Here is a 12,500-nt window from a genome sequence, read left to right on the forward strand (position 1 = left end):
CACACACACACACACACACACACACACACACACACACACACACACACACACACACACACACACACACACACACACACACTCTCACACTTAGTATCTATGTATTTTAGCTTTTTTTCATAGGAAGGCAAACACCCCCACAATAAAACAACCTCCTTGCCAACCCAATCCCCTACCGGCCTCATCCCTCCACCCCACCCCCCTTCCCTACCAATACCCCCATACCCCCTACTGTCAGCATCTTCCTCCCCTGGACCCTGACACTTGGAGACACCAGACCACTGCTACTCCCCCGCCCAGTCTTGATTGACACCCCAACAGCTGGAGTGTCGTGGTGGTGAGGTTGGGGAATTGGAGACGGACAGCCACCTCCCTGCAAGCTATAGAGCACGTCTGGAGCCGCTGCTCTGCTGCGAGGGCCACGTGTAAACAGACGTTACCTCCTGCGCAGAGGGCCCAGGTTGAGACGGGCATTAGTCATCCGCTCTGACAGGCAGCCACCATCCCTGACACCTCGCCAGCTGCAAGTCATGCTGGAAATGAATAAAAAAACAAGCTGTGAAATGACCCACACACCACACCCTCACACACACGCGCGCATACATAGACATGTAGACACATACATACATACACACACACTTACAAACACCAACATGAATAAGCATGCACACCTGCAATCACATAGTGCCATTATCCATACCACTTTCCCATTGTATTTGTCTTTTCTTTGCCATTCTCATTCTGTAACTGCACATGCATACAGATACATAGGCTTTCACACTCACACACACACACATACACACACACACACACACACACACACACACACACACACACACACACACACACACACACACAAACACACACACACACACACACACACACACACACACACAATGTAAAACAGGGCAGTGTGAAGAGGGTGTAAGCTCCAGAGCTGCAGTGTGTTCAGCCTTGAGGGTCAATTCAGTCACCTACTGTAGATCCAGCCCCAGACACCCAGAAAGATTTGCCCAGAGGTCATGTTTACACCAACACACACACACATACACGCACACACATACACACACAAAGGTATGCACACACACGCAGACAAAATAATGTATAAAGGCAATAGCAGCTGTTCCATCTTCTTCCTGTGACTCATATCATATGGTTATGGTATTGCATTGTATTTCATTTCTTCAAAAGACAGAATGATTGATGAATGATGAAGTGTTAATTAAAGAAGAACACAATTAGATGTGCATAAGACGGCTTGGAAGACAATTCTGATGTGCATACTTAAGGCTAACAAAACCTATTATCATCTAAAATAAGTGGACCTTTATGCAACATATTGGTAGATACTTTGCCATGCATTTCATTTTTGGCTTTTTGCATCTGTAAGAGGAACACAGTCTGTTCATGACCCTGCCAGCTTTCTGCTGTCCTGTGCCATAGCTACTGTAACTAATGTACATCTAACTGCTACTGAACTTCCTGTTTCTTTCCCTAACAGGAAAGGCCCATGTGTGTTGTCTCTGTGGGTGTCCTCTGCCATCCTCCTGCTGTCCATGCTCTCTGCCCCTGCCCTGGGACGTAAGTTACACAGATGTCACTTTCTTGACCCTTTAGTGACCCTTGACCCTATAGTTTTTTTAGTCCCTACATTTTTAGTTTCTTGTAGTGACAACAGAACATGCCAGGCGCTGGTATACAAGGAACAAACCTCTATAGTAAACAAACAAGCAATGGGGCCTGCTACAGCTTCGGGGCATTTTTTCACCAACTGTGCTATCTCCCTTATTCATCAACATGCTTAGTGCGCAAGGTCCAAAAATAGCCCTGGTGTGGCTTGAACCATAAGACTATTGCAGATAATCTCCACACCGCAATGATTATGATGATGCGTCTATTCCATAATCTGCCACACTCAGGTAATAAATCAGCCAACAGGAAGTGCCGTGGCTTACGTGGACGCACTTAAAATGATCCTCTAGGGCTTTTTCCTCCACCACATGCATATAAAACGCGCCACGCAGTGTGTGGTCCATGCGGACGGTGGGAAACCTTGAGCAAGTGTGAGAGAGAGAGAGAGCAGGCATCTCTGTGGGCACCCAAACACATGGCAGCATGCCAAGGCCCCCCGTTTGTGCTGATGAGCGTGCAGTGTGCATATGAAAGTGTTTGCCACAGGGATGAAGGCTTTACTGCAAAAGGGGTCTGCATGTGTATGTGTGTGCATGTGTATGTATGTGCATGTGTATGTGTGTCTGCGTATAGACTGCAGCAGACTGGGAGCACACCTAGAGCAGAGAAGGAGCAGAGGAGGAGGAGGAGGAGAAAAGAAGGGGGGGGGGGGGTATTTTTATTCGTCCGTAACCCATTTGTCCCTGGGCAAGCAAAGCTGCAAAAAAAGGGTTCCAGATGTGTTCTGTGCTCCTGTTCTCCCTTCAAGCCAGCTGAGTCAGGGTATGGGACTATGAAGGGAGGGAAAGGCCTCCGGTCTCTATTTCATTATTTCCAGCCTCACGTGTCTGTGAATTTTGGCCTCCAGCTCCGTTTTTTTCCATAACTTCACAAATGACAGCAAGTACACTGCAGAAATAAAATAACACTCTCTTAGGTCCTTTGGCTGCATCATCAACCATTTGTATGGAAAGGATGCTTGCACTGACATACTATCACAAATTACGCAATTTTAAAAGTAGTGCAATTGTACAATAGTTTAAGGTTGATAATAATACATTGTTACTGCAATTTACACTTACAAGACACCATAGCAGGGGTCTCAAACTCAAATTACCCCGGGGCCAATGAGCTTCCAGTCTGGTTATTGGGGGGCCAGAATTTTACGGTAAACGTTGGGGTGGCCCTTTTAAATCAATGGAACTTTTCTTATTTTTTTTAAATCAATGGAACTTTGCGGGCCAGATAAAATCGCTTGGGGGGCCGGAATTGGCCTACGGTCCTGAGCTTGAGACCCCATGCACTATAGAGACACCAGAGAATCTGTTTCAAGCCTATTGAGACCTACATTAATAGAAGCGCAGACTGAGAGATTTCTCACAGTGCAGCAATTCTCTGCTAACAAAAGATTTGATGAAGAGATGAATATTTAAGAAAATGGGACAAAATAGAATTATTACAAATATAATACAATAACCCTCCGTAGAGCATGGATGACACCTGCTGAAATGAAAGTGGCGGCCCCTCTGATTGATTGTGTTTCATGTTTGTTTTCCCACTCTGAGCTCCGAGCCGACAAATCAGACGTAGATTAAAGCAAGGGGCAAAGAAGCTTACCTGCTCAACTGACCTGCTCAAACCTGACCAGAGGCTCAGGACACGAAAATATTACCACTGGGACATTAATCAAAAGCCAGATGTGGTTGAGTTGGGTGGGGTTTCTTTTTTTCTTTTTTCACTGGACAGGGTATTGTGAGGACATACATTTAAAAAACCAAAACACATTCACCAAGAAATAACAAGCGTCAAAATATTGAGAGATATTTTAAACATGATGAGTGTGAATGGCTGTCGGCTGCTTGGATGGTTTCTGCTCTGTGCTACTACAGACAGCATCCATTAAATATGTCTTCAGCAGAGCATAACAAGCCATCCTGTCATGGGTCACATTGCCTTCACTTATTCCTATGCTTGAAAAAAAATACAAGCCATACACAATGTCCCAATATGAATTCAGTTTTTTGGAACACTCTATGCAAATAACACAAACATTTACAGTTATGGATAATGCTTATACTTCCGTAGCTATGAAAGCACATAGGTGGTAACCTTCAATCCACACTGCAACACCAGTCTGTGCCCGTGTACCCCTGTGCCACGTAGCCATGGCAGGTGGAATGTGGCTGTGTCATCTGGGGCTGTTTAGATGTGTTGACTGCAATGTGTGGTGTGTGTCAAATCAGATGTGACATGCTTAACACTTTCCGTGGGGAGGACAAGAAAAACATTCAAGTGAAGACACAAACCTTTTTCTACCTTTCAGAGCTGGACCTCAACAGATTAGATGGTGACACTGTTTGCCCAACCATGAGAAATGGACAAGATGACCTTCCAGGTAAAACAAAAACATCCTACAGTAATCATTTCAAAGGTTGTACTCAACTTTAAAATTGGAACTCGGCTCCTGGGAAATACAATTACTACATTAGATTCTGGTAAATGCTTTTCACTTTTCATTGATTACAGCTAATTTAAAGGAAGAAATAAGGAAGACAAAGACCTTTTTTGTCAAACTTAGTGTGAGTTGAGAGAGTTATAATAAAGATTTTTTACATGAAATTATTAACAGTCCCTTTTCCAAAGTAATTACTTTTTTTCATTAAACCATTTCATCATTCCAAGTTCAAGCTTAGATTATTAATCACCCATCATTTATATTGGCTATAGAGAAGCAAGGGTGTTATGAAAGTAATTACATTATATGTATTAAAAGATGTTGTATGAAAAAAACAACTAAACCATAAACAGCTCCCATTTCATTTTCAGCTTGCTATTTCCCTGTCTGAGCCGCCAGTGCAACATCTCACTTGTTTGTTTTGATGTAGGAAAGATGCTGTGCTGCTTAGCAACTGTGTTCTTTTAGACAGCCTTAGATCTGAAACCAACCAAATAAAAAATATTCCGCTTTCTAAGCTGATTTTTTAAGTCGGAACAATTCTAACTCAGCAAGATCTTAATTAGTTTCCAGCAATACTCTTAAAGCCAACCGTAGCCTGGCCTCAAATCACTTGCATATGTTACTGCCAGTGAACCTTAGCATCTTAAAATGCTAATGATTGTTCTCATGTACTTGTTATTTAAAATGCACAATAAAATCCCAAGTGTGATGAAGATTCACCCCCATAATAGCACTCAAAAATAATTGTTAATTCAACAAACAAGGCTGAACATGCATAAAATATACAGGTGCATGCTGGTAGCCTAAATCACTCGCTGGCAGCATTTTTAACAATTTACTGTTTCCTGCGGAAGGTTTTGATCTGATCACCCAGTTCCAGCTGGACGTCATCGCCCTGAAGGGAGTCAGGAAAGTGGAGGGTTCCACATCCCACCAGGTGGCCTACCGGCTCGACAGGGAGGCAAACTTCCAGATTCCAACACGGTAAGCAAAACAGGACCGAAAAAATCATAAAAATGGGACGAAAAATATAAAAGAAGGGTGTAAAACGAGGCAAACACACACTCACACACACACACACACACACACACACACACACACATACACACATACACACACACACACACACACAGAAAAAGACAGATCCTATAAGACTTAGTCGTCCACAATGCAGGTGTTGCCTTATTACAGGCCTGACCCAGGTGTTACCGCACATGATGTAGGTAGTAATTGGCCAAGGAGATGGGGGTGGGGGGGTTTAGAAACAGCATGCCTGAACCTATTTGGCATCAGGACATGAACGGGCATATTTCATCAGGCTGCTCCTCCACCTCTTTACTCCTTTTGTCTCTCTCCCGTGTGTCTTCCTCTGGGAGAGGATGGAGGAGACAGAAGAGGCGGTGTCAATAGTTTTCTGAATGAGCCGCCACTGTGCTCAGATTTAGTCAGCAAACATTACGGCAAGCAATTTCCTGGGCCTTAAGTGGACTTTCTGGCAATTAGGTTGTTGTGAAAAGCATTTCGCTGTCAGACACTGGGGGTGCAAAAAAAGACAGTGACAGCATTTCACTGAGATGGTATGATGGTAAAGAGTGATTTTAGTTTTTTTCCAGGCCAAGTGGTAGGGCTACCTGGTTCATTTCCGTCAAATCAACACTTTAAGGGATTGTGAGAACATGTTATGTAACTGTCTGAAATGGCTTTTTTTATTTGTCTGGCCAATGAAAAAAATAGGCTTTAGAGCAAAAGCTTTGAAATCTGTCATTAAAACATAGCTGCTCCAAAACATTTTCCCCCAGTAATACTCCAGTGGTTCTCTACCATAAAAGAGGATATGTGCATGGACAACTTACTGTGTCTCTGTCGCCGGACACTGCTAGAACATGGCCTTCATTTAGTTTACAGGCCCAACAGGAAAGCCCCTTTCTTTACTGCTGCCCCTCCATTTACAAGCTTCTGGAGCGCCGCTGGCTGCACCCCTCTATAAGTACACCACCCATGGTGCGCAGCGCTCGTTAAACATGCCCAGGGGTGCTGGCATGGTGCGGAAGAGAACCCCTCTTCCCCCAATCCCACTACACCCTCTTCCAGCAGGAAGGTTTCACGTTCGTGCCTCAGCTTAAGTCCTCTGATTTACAGTTTGCCTTCAACAAATGGCCCTTTTTGGACACGATCATTAAAAAGTAAAATGCTAAACGTGTGATCTCTGCAGATTCGAGCGGTTAGATCAGAGTTTTTTGTTCACGAGAGAGATCTGCCAGTTCTGTTGTCTTTGTGTTGTAATCATGCTTTCATCGTGGCCCAAGGCTAGAGTTTCTGATCTCCTCTTGATTTGTGATGTCTTCCAGTAAGTTTTAAAGATCAAAACTACCCTTGGTGTGTGTTAACACGCCTGTGTGAAGGTTATGGTAAAGTTATGGTCCACATTGTCACAAGTCTAAAACGTGACCGAACTGGTCCCTAGGCAAAAGGAATAGTGCATACGCATTAAATGCTCTCCTAATGCTAGTAGTGTAATTTTTTCAAAGAAAATGTTTTATTATGTGTACTTACAGGCAGTCATGAAAACTTCAAACACTGTGTAATAGTATTGATTAATGTATCTCTCTTCTCAGGCTTAACTTCCCTCGCGGTTTCCCTGAAGAATATTCTTTCATGACCACCTTCCGCATGATCAAGAACACTGTCAACAAGGTGTGGAACCTCTGGCAGATTGTGGACGAAAACGGTGTCAAGCAGGCTGGCTTGCGTCTCAACGGCGACCAGCAGGCTCTGGAGTTCTTCCTGACCACGTTTGACGGCGACCTCCAGACTGTGACCTTCCCTGGCCTCTCCGTCCTCTTCAACACCAAGTGGCACAAGGTTATGGTGGGCGTGGAGAGGGACCAGGTCACCTTGTATGTGGACTGCCACCCAGTGGATCAAAAGCCCATCAAGGAGAAAGGCTACATCAATACAGAGGGTGACACTCTCATCGGCAGGCTGGATGCTGACTCAAGCACTTCTGTTGTGGTGAGTAGCACTGCAGGAAAAAAGTAGGAAGGAAAATGTAGTGGATACAAGCGAGAGAGAGAGAAAACTGAAAGAAAATGAGCAGTGTGTGAGAATTAGGGAAGGTAGTGGTGAAGGAATGGACATATTTACATATAAATTTACATCCATAGAAGCATATACATGCATACATTCACACACACACACACACACACACACACACACACACACACACACACACACACACACACACACACACACACACACACACACACACACACACACATAAACTCACACACACACACACACACACACACACACACACACACACACACACACACACTCAGCAACGCTCAAATCTTAACTTAGAAGATAATGAGAAATTACATAAGGTGTACTGGGCATAATCCACCTCAGTAAATAACTCCGTATGACATTAATAAGAAGAAATATGAAGTGTATGTGAATGGCATGTGAAATGTTGGCAGGTCGGTTCAATCAGTACTGCGGCAACCTTTCCGGTGTGAGTCACCATGTGTATTTATTTTAGTAGCGCACAGAGAACAAAGTTATGTTTATGAAATCTGCCCCTGTTGCATCCACAGTTTGAGCTGCAGTGGATGCTGATTCACTGCGACCCAAAGAGAGCCCAGAGAGAGAGCTGCTCTGAGCTCCCACAAACTGAGGTAACAATGGCCGTGCACTAACTGCCATTTCTTTTGATTTCTCCCCGCTATGCTGTTTCAGTAAGTGGCTAGTCAGACCATTTTAAATACATGTAAGCCTAACTATCATTGTGCAACCTAATGCACTGGTAAAGGCCAAAATGACCTCTGGGGCAAATAGAATTTGACACATGGTTGAAGCTAAATTAGTATGAATTTCATGTTCATTTGCAATGTAGACTAACCAGGCTAAGCTAAAGCTAACCCATTGAATAACCAATGGAAAGTTTTTAAAAGATGCATTGTCACTCAGTCTCTTGGACCTTTAATTTGGTCAGTCTACATTTTAAAACTGCATCATAATGACCAGAGGGCCCAGTATGGTTGCAACATGTTGTGACAAGTGCTTGTCAGCCATTGGTCATTATGATCTCTAATCATGTGACTTAGAATCATGAACTCTCTCATGCACGGTTATGCTAAATTGCTGTATCTAGAGTATGTAACAGTATGTTATATTACTTGAGATGTATGTGCTGTGATTTTTGTTTGAGTTTTGCTTCATTAGCTTTAGCATCAGTGTTTCTTTCTGCTTTGTGAGCCAATAAAATAGCATCAAGGGGCTCTTTCTTAGACAGCATGTGGCCCATCCAGCAACAGTAGCATTGTTCAACAGTGCTTTCCAGACCTGGTTGACAAACAGTATTATCTTACTTTCCAATGCTATCATTCCTAAATTGAATTTGACTGCTAAAATGAAATGTACCTGTACCTCTTAGGTGCAGCATGCATGCAGCCTTCAATGTGTGTTTGAAAAGTATTTGGAAATGAACGGATACTGTCTGAAACCAGGTCTGGTGCTTTCTCTGACACTCTTTGGTGAGGTGGGGGGTGACGTTTTTCACTAACTCTACATTGATCTCATTTCTCTCTTGCTTCTTCTTCAGATGTATGCCAATGCTGAGGTATTTATTTTTTACATTCTCCTTTGTTTTTGTGTTTGTGTCCCTTTTATAAGGCAAATAATCTACTTTGTTGCTTTGACGCTTCATGGCCTTGTTGCTCTGTGCTACTCTGCCAATACCAAGTGGTGCTATGAGAGAGAGAGAGAGAGAGAGAACAAAATAGGAAGCATAATAAAACAAGGAAAGCAGACATGTCTCCGTTCAAACAGAAACTGCCACACCACCTGACATCTAAGTGGTCAGTTGTTTTATGTAATTATAGTACTGCACCTAGTTTAACATTCATATATGCTGAAATTGCTAAATAGGAAAAAGGTATGTTTGCCAACCAATCTGTTGCAAAAAGGCTCCAGCAGCAGGAAACTCATCTGTCCATTGAAGAGTATTTGTTTGCAGTAGCAAGTTCCAAAAAAATTGACAACACCTATTGCAGCACTTACCTGGAGACTGATAGCAGAACAAGCTGCCCTGGCTTTCATTCAAGATGGCAGCTCATAAAACCACTGGCGAGCCAGCAATCTAGCAAGTGAACTGCACTGTGTTAGATGTTATCCCATCAAGAGGGTCCTTCAGGGAACTTTTCCTTTGGGGGAAGGACGTGGGGTTATTTGTGGACTTCATCATGCCTAATGGTTCTGTTAAGAGGAGAGGAGCTGCAGTGAGCCGCAACAAATTGAAAAAAGACCCTGAGCATAATTTAGTCACTGGAGTGCAATCACTGTAGCAATTTCCTCTGCATCATGCTTTGCCAATTCATAGGGAGCAAACAACACATTGAAAGACACTAATTTAATTCCTCATGAAAAGGAGACTGAAATAATACTCATACTGGGAAATACTCATATACTGTGAAATTAGCATCTGGTTAAATGCTGACAGACACTTAGTTTCAGCCCCAGTGCATCCTGTCAAAAGCCCATAGCATAGCTGACACCCATAAAACATAATGGAGGCATTAACTTAACCAGTCAGTTCGTTGCTAACAAACACTACATAGTCGGTTCACAGACAGTTACAATTCTGTGTTTAGTCCAGCAAAAATCATCGTATTTCTGTTGCCCATTCTGATTTTGTTGCCTTCTCCGCAGCCCGATAGATCAGTCCCCGGCCCTCCAGGCGTGGCGGGACCAGAGGGGCCCCGTGGGCCTCAGGGAGAGGCTGGCAGAGATGGCAGAGATGTGAGTCCCTCGAGACGATGCACACAGCTCTACGTAGAGGAGAACAACTTCAAAACTCCCATTTTAAGACAGTTTGCTGTCCCTCATGATGTTTTATAGTACTGTGTAGAGGAGAAACAGACTCAGATTCAAAGACTTACTGTTTATTTACCCCTGACTGTTTCATAGATAGAATACATTAAAATTCAAAGACAATTTACTGTCCCTGATGATATTTCATAGCCCTGTGTAGAAGAACAGAAACATTTATACTCAATATTATTTGCAACTGCTATCACTGATGAGTTGTGCACCTCTTTGTGGCATCACCATCAATCTGTTTTATTGAGAAGTAAGGGAAACATTCTGGTTCAGTGGAATGTCTTTTGTGCCATCAGCTCTTTTTTGTAGCACTTGCTAATGTAACTGCAATGGTTACACTCCATTGAAACACATAAAACCCATTGAAACATTTGATTCAAAACAATGATCTAGTCAGTACCTCACACTGCAACACACACTGCAATGTTGAAACATATAACAGCATTCCAAAACTCTGTTCCCTTCTCAGGGTCTTCCAGGCTCAGCTGGTACCCCTGGTGCTATTGTGAGTATAAATCAGTCTCTATCAAGGCTCCTTTAACAATTAATGATCAATTAAAATGATACTTTTACAATCACGCTTCTGGTCCTCTCTCTGTCTGTCTCTCTCTCTCTCTCTCTCTCTCTCTCTCTCTCTATCAATCATTATCTCTCTCTCTCTGTCTGTCCATCTATGACAGTATCTGTGCAGGTAAATGAGGTTGGATAAAATTGCCTTTTTAATAAATAGGCCAGTATATCCTCTGAGTACTGGTCGGTCCCATTTGGCTGCTGTGACAGTAGTGGAATCGTGGGAAATGGTCGAGCCCTAATTAATTTAGCATGAAGCAGCGTGGCAGCAATGTAACCTGGCAACAGTGAAAGTGACGGAACTGTTTGCCTCTCTGTTTGTGTGTGTGCGTGTATACGTATGCGCGCGTGTGTGTGTGTGTGTGTGTGTGTGTGTGTGTGTGTGTGTCTCTGTGTGTGTGTGTGTGTGTGTGTGTGTGTGTGTGTGTGTGTGTGTGTGTGTGTGTGTGTGTGTGTGTGTGTGTGTTTGTGTCTGTGTATCTCTGTGACTCAGGGAGGCAAAGGAGAGCAAGGAGAGATTGGCCTGCCTGGACAAAGAGGTGTTCCTGGCCTTCCCGGATCTCCTGTAAGTGAAGTGCCGTGTGTGTGTGTGTGTTTGTGTGTTGTGTGTGTGTGTGTGTGTGTGTGTGTGTGTGTGTGTGTGTGTGTGTGTGTGTGTGTGTGTGTGTGTGTGTGTGTGTGTGTGTGTGTGTGTGTGTCTGTCTGTCTGTGTGTGTCTCTGTGTGTCTGTCCGTGTGTCTATGTGTGTGTGTGTGTGTGTGTGTGTGTGTGTGTGTGTGTGTGTGTGTGTGTGTGTGTGTTGTGTGTGTGTGTGTGTGTGTGTCTGTGTGTGTGGGTGGGTGGGTGGTTGTGGGTGTGGGTGTGTGTGTGTGCAATAATAAACAATGATTTGCAATAATGTTTTCAGAATGTATGCAAATGCTGCACAAACGTCACATCTTTTGTGTCCATACCGATCCACACTTTAAACATTATGGGCCATATTTCTGAAGGATGTTCAACCTGCATTGCTCTTGTCAATATCTAAGCCTTAAACACATAGCTTGTACACATCTAAACAGAGGTGATGAGTGCAATTTTTGAACGATCTACGTCTAACTTGGCTAATCGCACGGTGATCAAGTGTTCAAATGAATCACCTGCAGCAGCAGCCTTCTGTTGGGTGATCCAAACCTTTCAATGTTCATGTTGTTTGAAACCTAGACTGATGGTAAGATGACGCTAACATGGCCAAAAAGAAACTGAATGAAAATGTCACTTAAGAAATTGTGTACATTTTCTTTATTTCATAGTTTTATAAATCGTCTGTAAGATACAGAAAACAGGTTCAGATAAAATGTATATCACTAAACTCTTCGATGTTCTTCTATCTCCTCTTGAGCAAACTCAAGTATTCTTCCAGACAACAAACTGCATTAGACACCTGTTATACAAGGTCCCACCGATGTCTGAACTTTTTTTTATTGTCATTTAATCACATAGTGGACTAACATTAAAACGTAATCATGCGAGTAGCCAAGTAAGACACGTATAAGAGAACAATACCCCTCTGAAATTCCCTACATTTCTTTTTGCATTTTTCAAATCTCATATTTGTTTAAATTTATATTTTTAAATCTTTTGAGGCCATGTTTCTTCCAAAGTAAGTGAGTGTCCCTATCTATTTTCTAGGGTATGATGGGGCCGATGGGCCCTAGAGGAACTGTGGGTGAAAGAGTAAGTAATCTCTGTCTGTTCAGCCTCAGCTTATTGGCAAGGCTATCTGTTTTTACATCTCCGCTAAATGCCGCCATTTAGGTCCATTACTCTGAGCAAAGTAGTGGAGCTCCACTATTTTGTGTTTGTTCTGCACACATATGGCAAAAAAAGATGTTGCCGTGTCCTGTTTTATTTTCTGGAAAAATTCTTACTGATAATATGATTT

General features: G+C 43.0%; 1 protein-coding gene across 1 annotated transcript in view; it reads left to right on the plus strand.

Moving 5' to 3' along the window:
- Positions 1 to 1,523: 1,523 nt before the first annotated feature.
- Positions 1,524 to 12,500, plus strand: part of col9a1c (collagen, type IX, alpha 1c) — a gene marked incomplete at its 3' end in the record, with an annotated part of 26,234 nt that continues 15,257 nt past the window's right edge. Inside the window, exons 1-10 of the mRNA XM_080836357.1 lie at positions 1,524 to 1,578; positions 3,992 to 4,063; positions 4,981 to 5,110; positions 6,742 to 7,138; positions 7,723 to 7,803; positions 8,730 to 8,747; positions 9,836 to 9,925; positions 10,476 to 10,511; positions 11,070 to 11,141; positions 12,248 to 12,292. Of these exons, the coding sequence (XP_080692483.1) occupies positions 1,554 to 1,578; positions 3,992 to 4,063; positions 4,981 to 5,110; positions 6,742 to 7,138; positions 7,723 to 7,803; positions 8,730 to 8,747; positions 9,836 to 9,925; positions 10,476 to 10,511; positions 11,070 to 11,141; positions 12,248 to 12,292 (966 nt within the window). The 5' untranslated portion in view covers positions 1,524 to 1,553. The remainder of the gene's footprint in view (positions 1,579 to 3,991; positions 4,064 to 4,980; positions 5,111 to 6,741; positions 7,139 to 7,722; positions 7,804 to 8,729; positions 8,748 to 9,835; positions 9,926 to 10,475; positions 10,512 to 11,069; positions 11,142 to 12,247; positions 12,293 to 12,500) is intronic.

Source organism: Sprattus sprattus (genome assembly GCF_963457725.1).
Source record: "Sprattus sprattus genome assembly, chromosome: 4".
NCBI classification, from domain to species: Eukaryota; Metazoa; Chordata; class Actinopteri; order Clupeiformes; family Clupeidae; genus Sprattus; species Sprattus sprattus.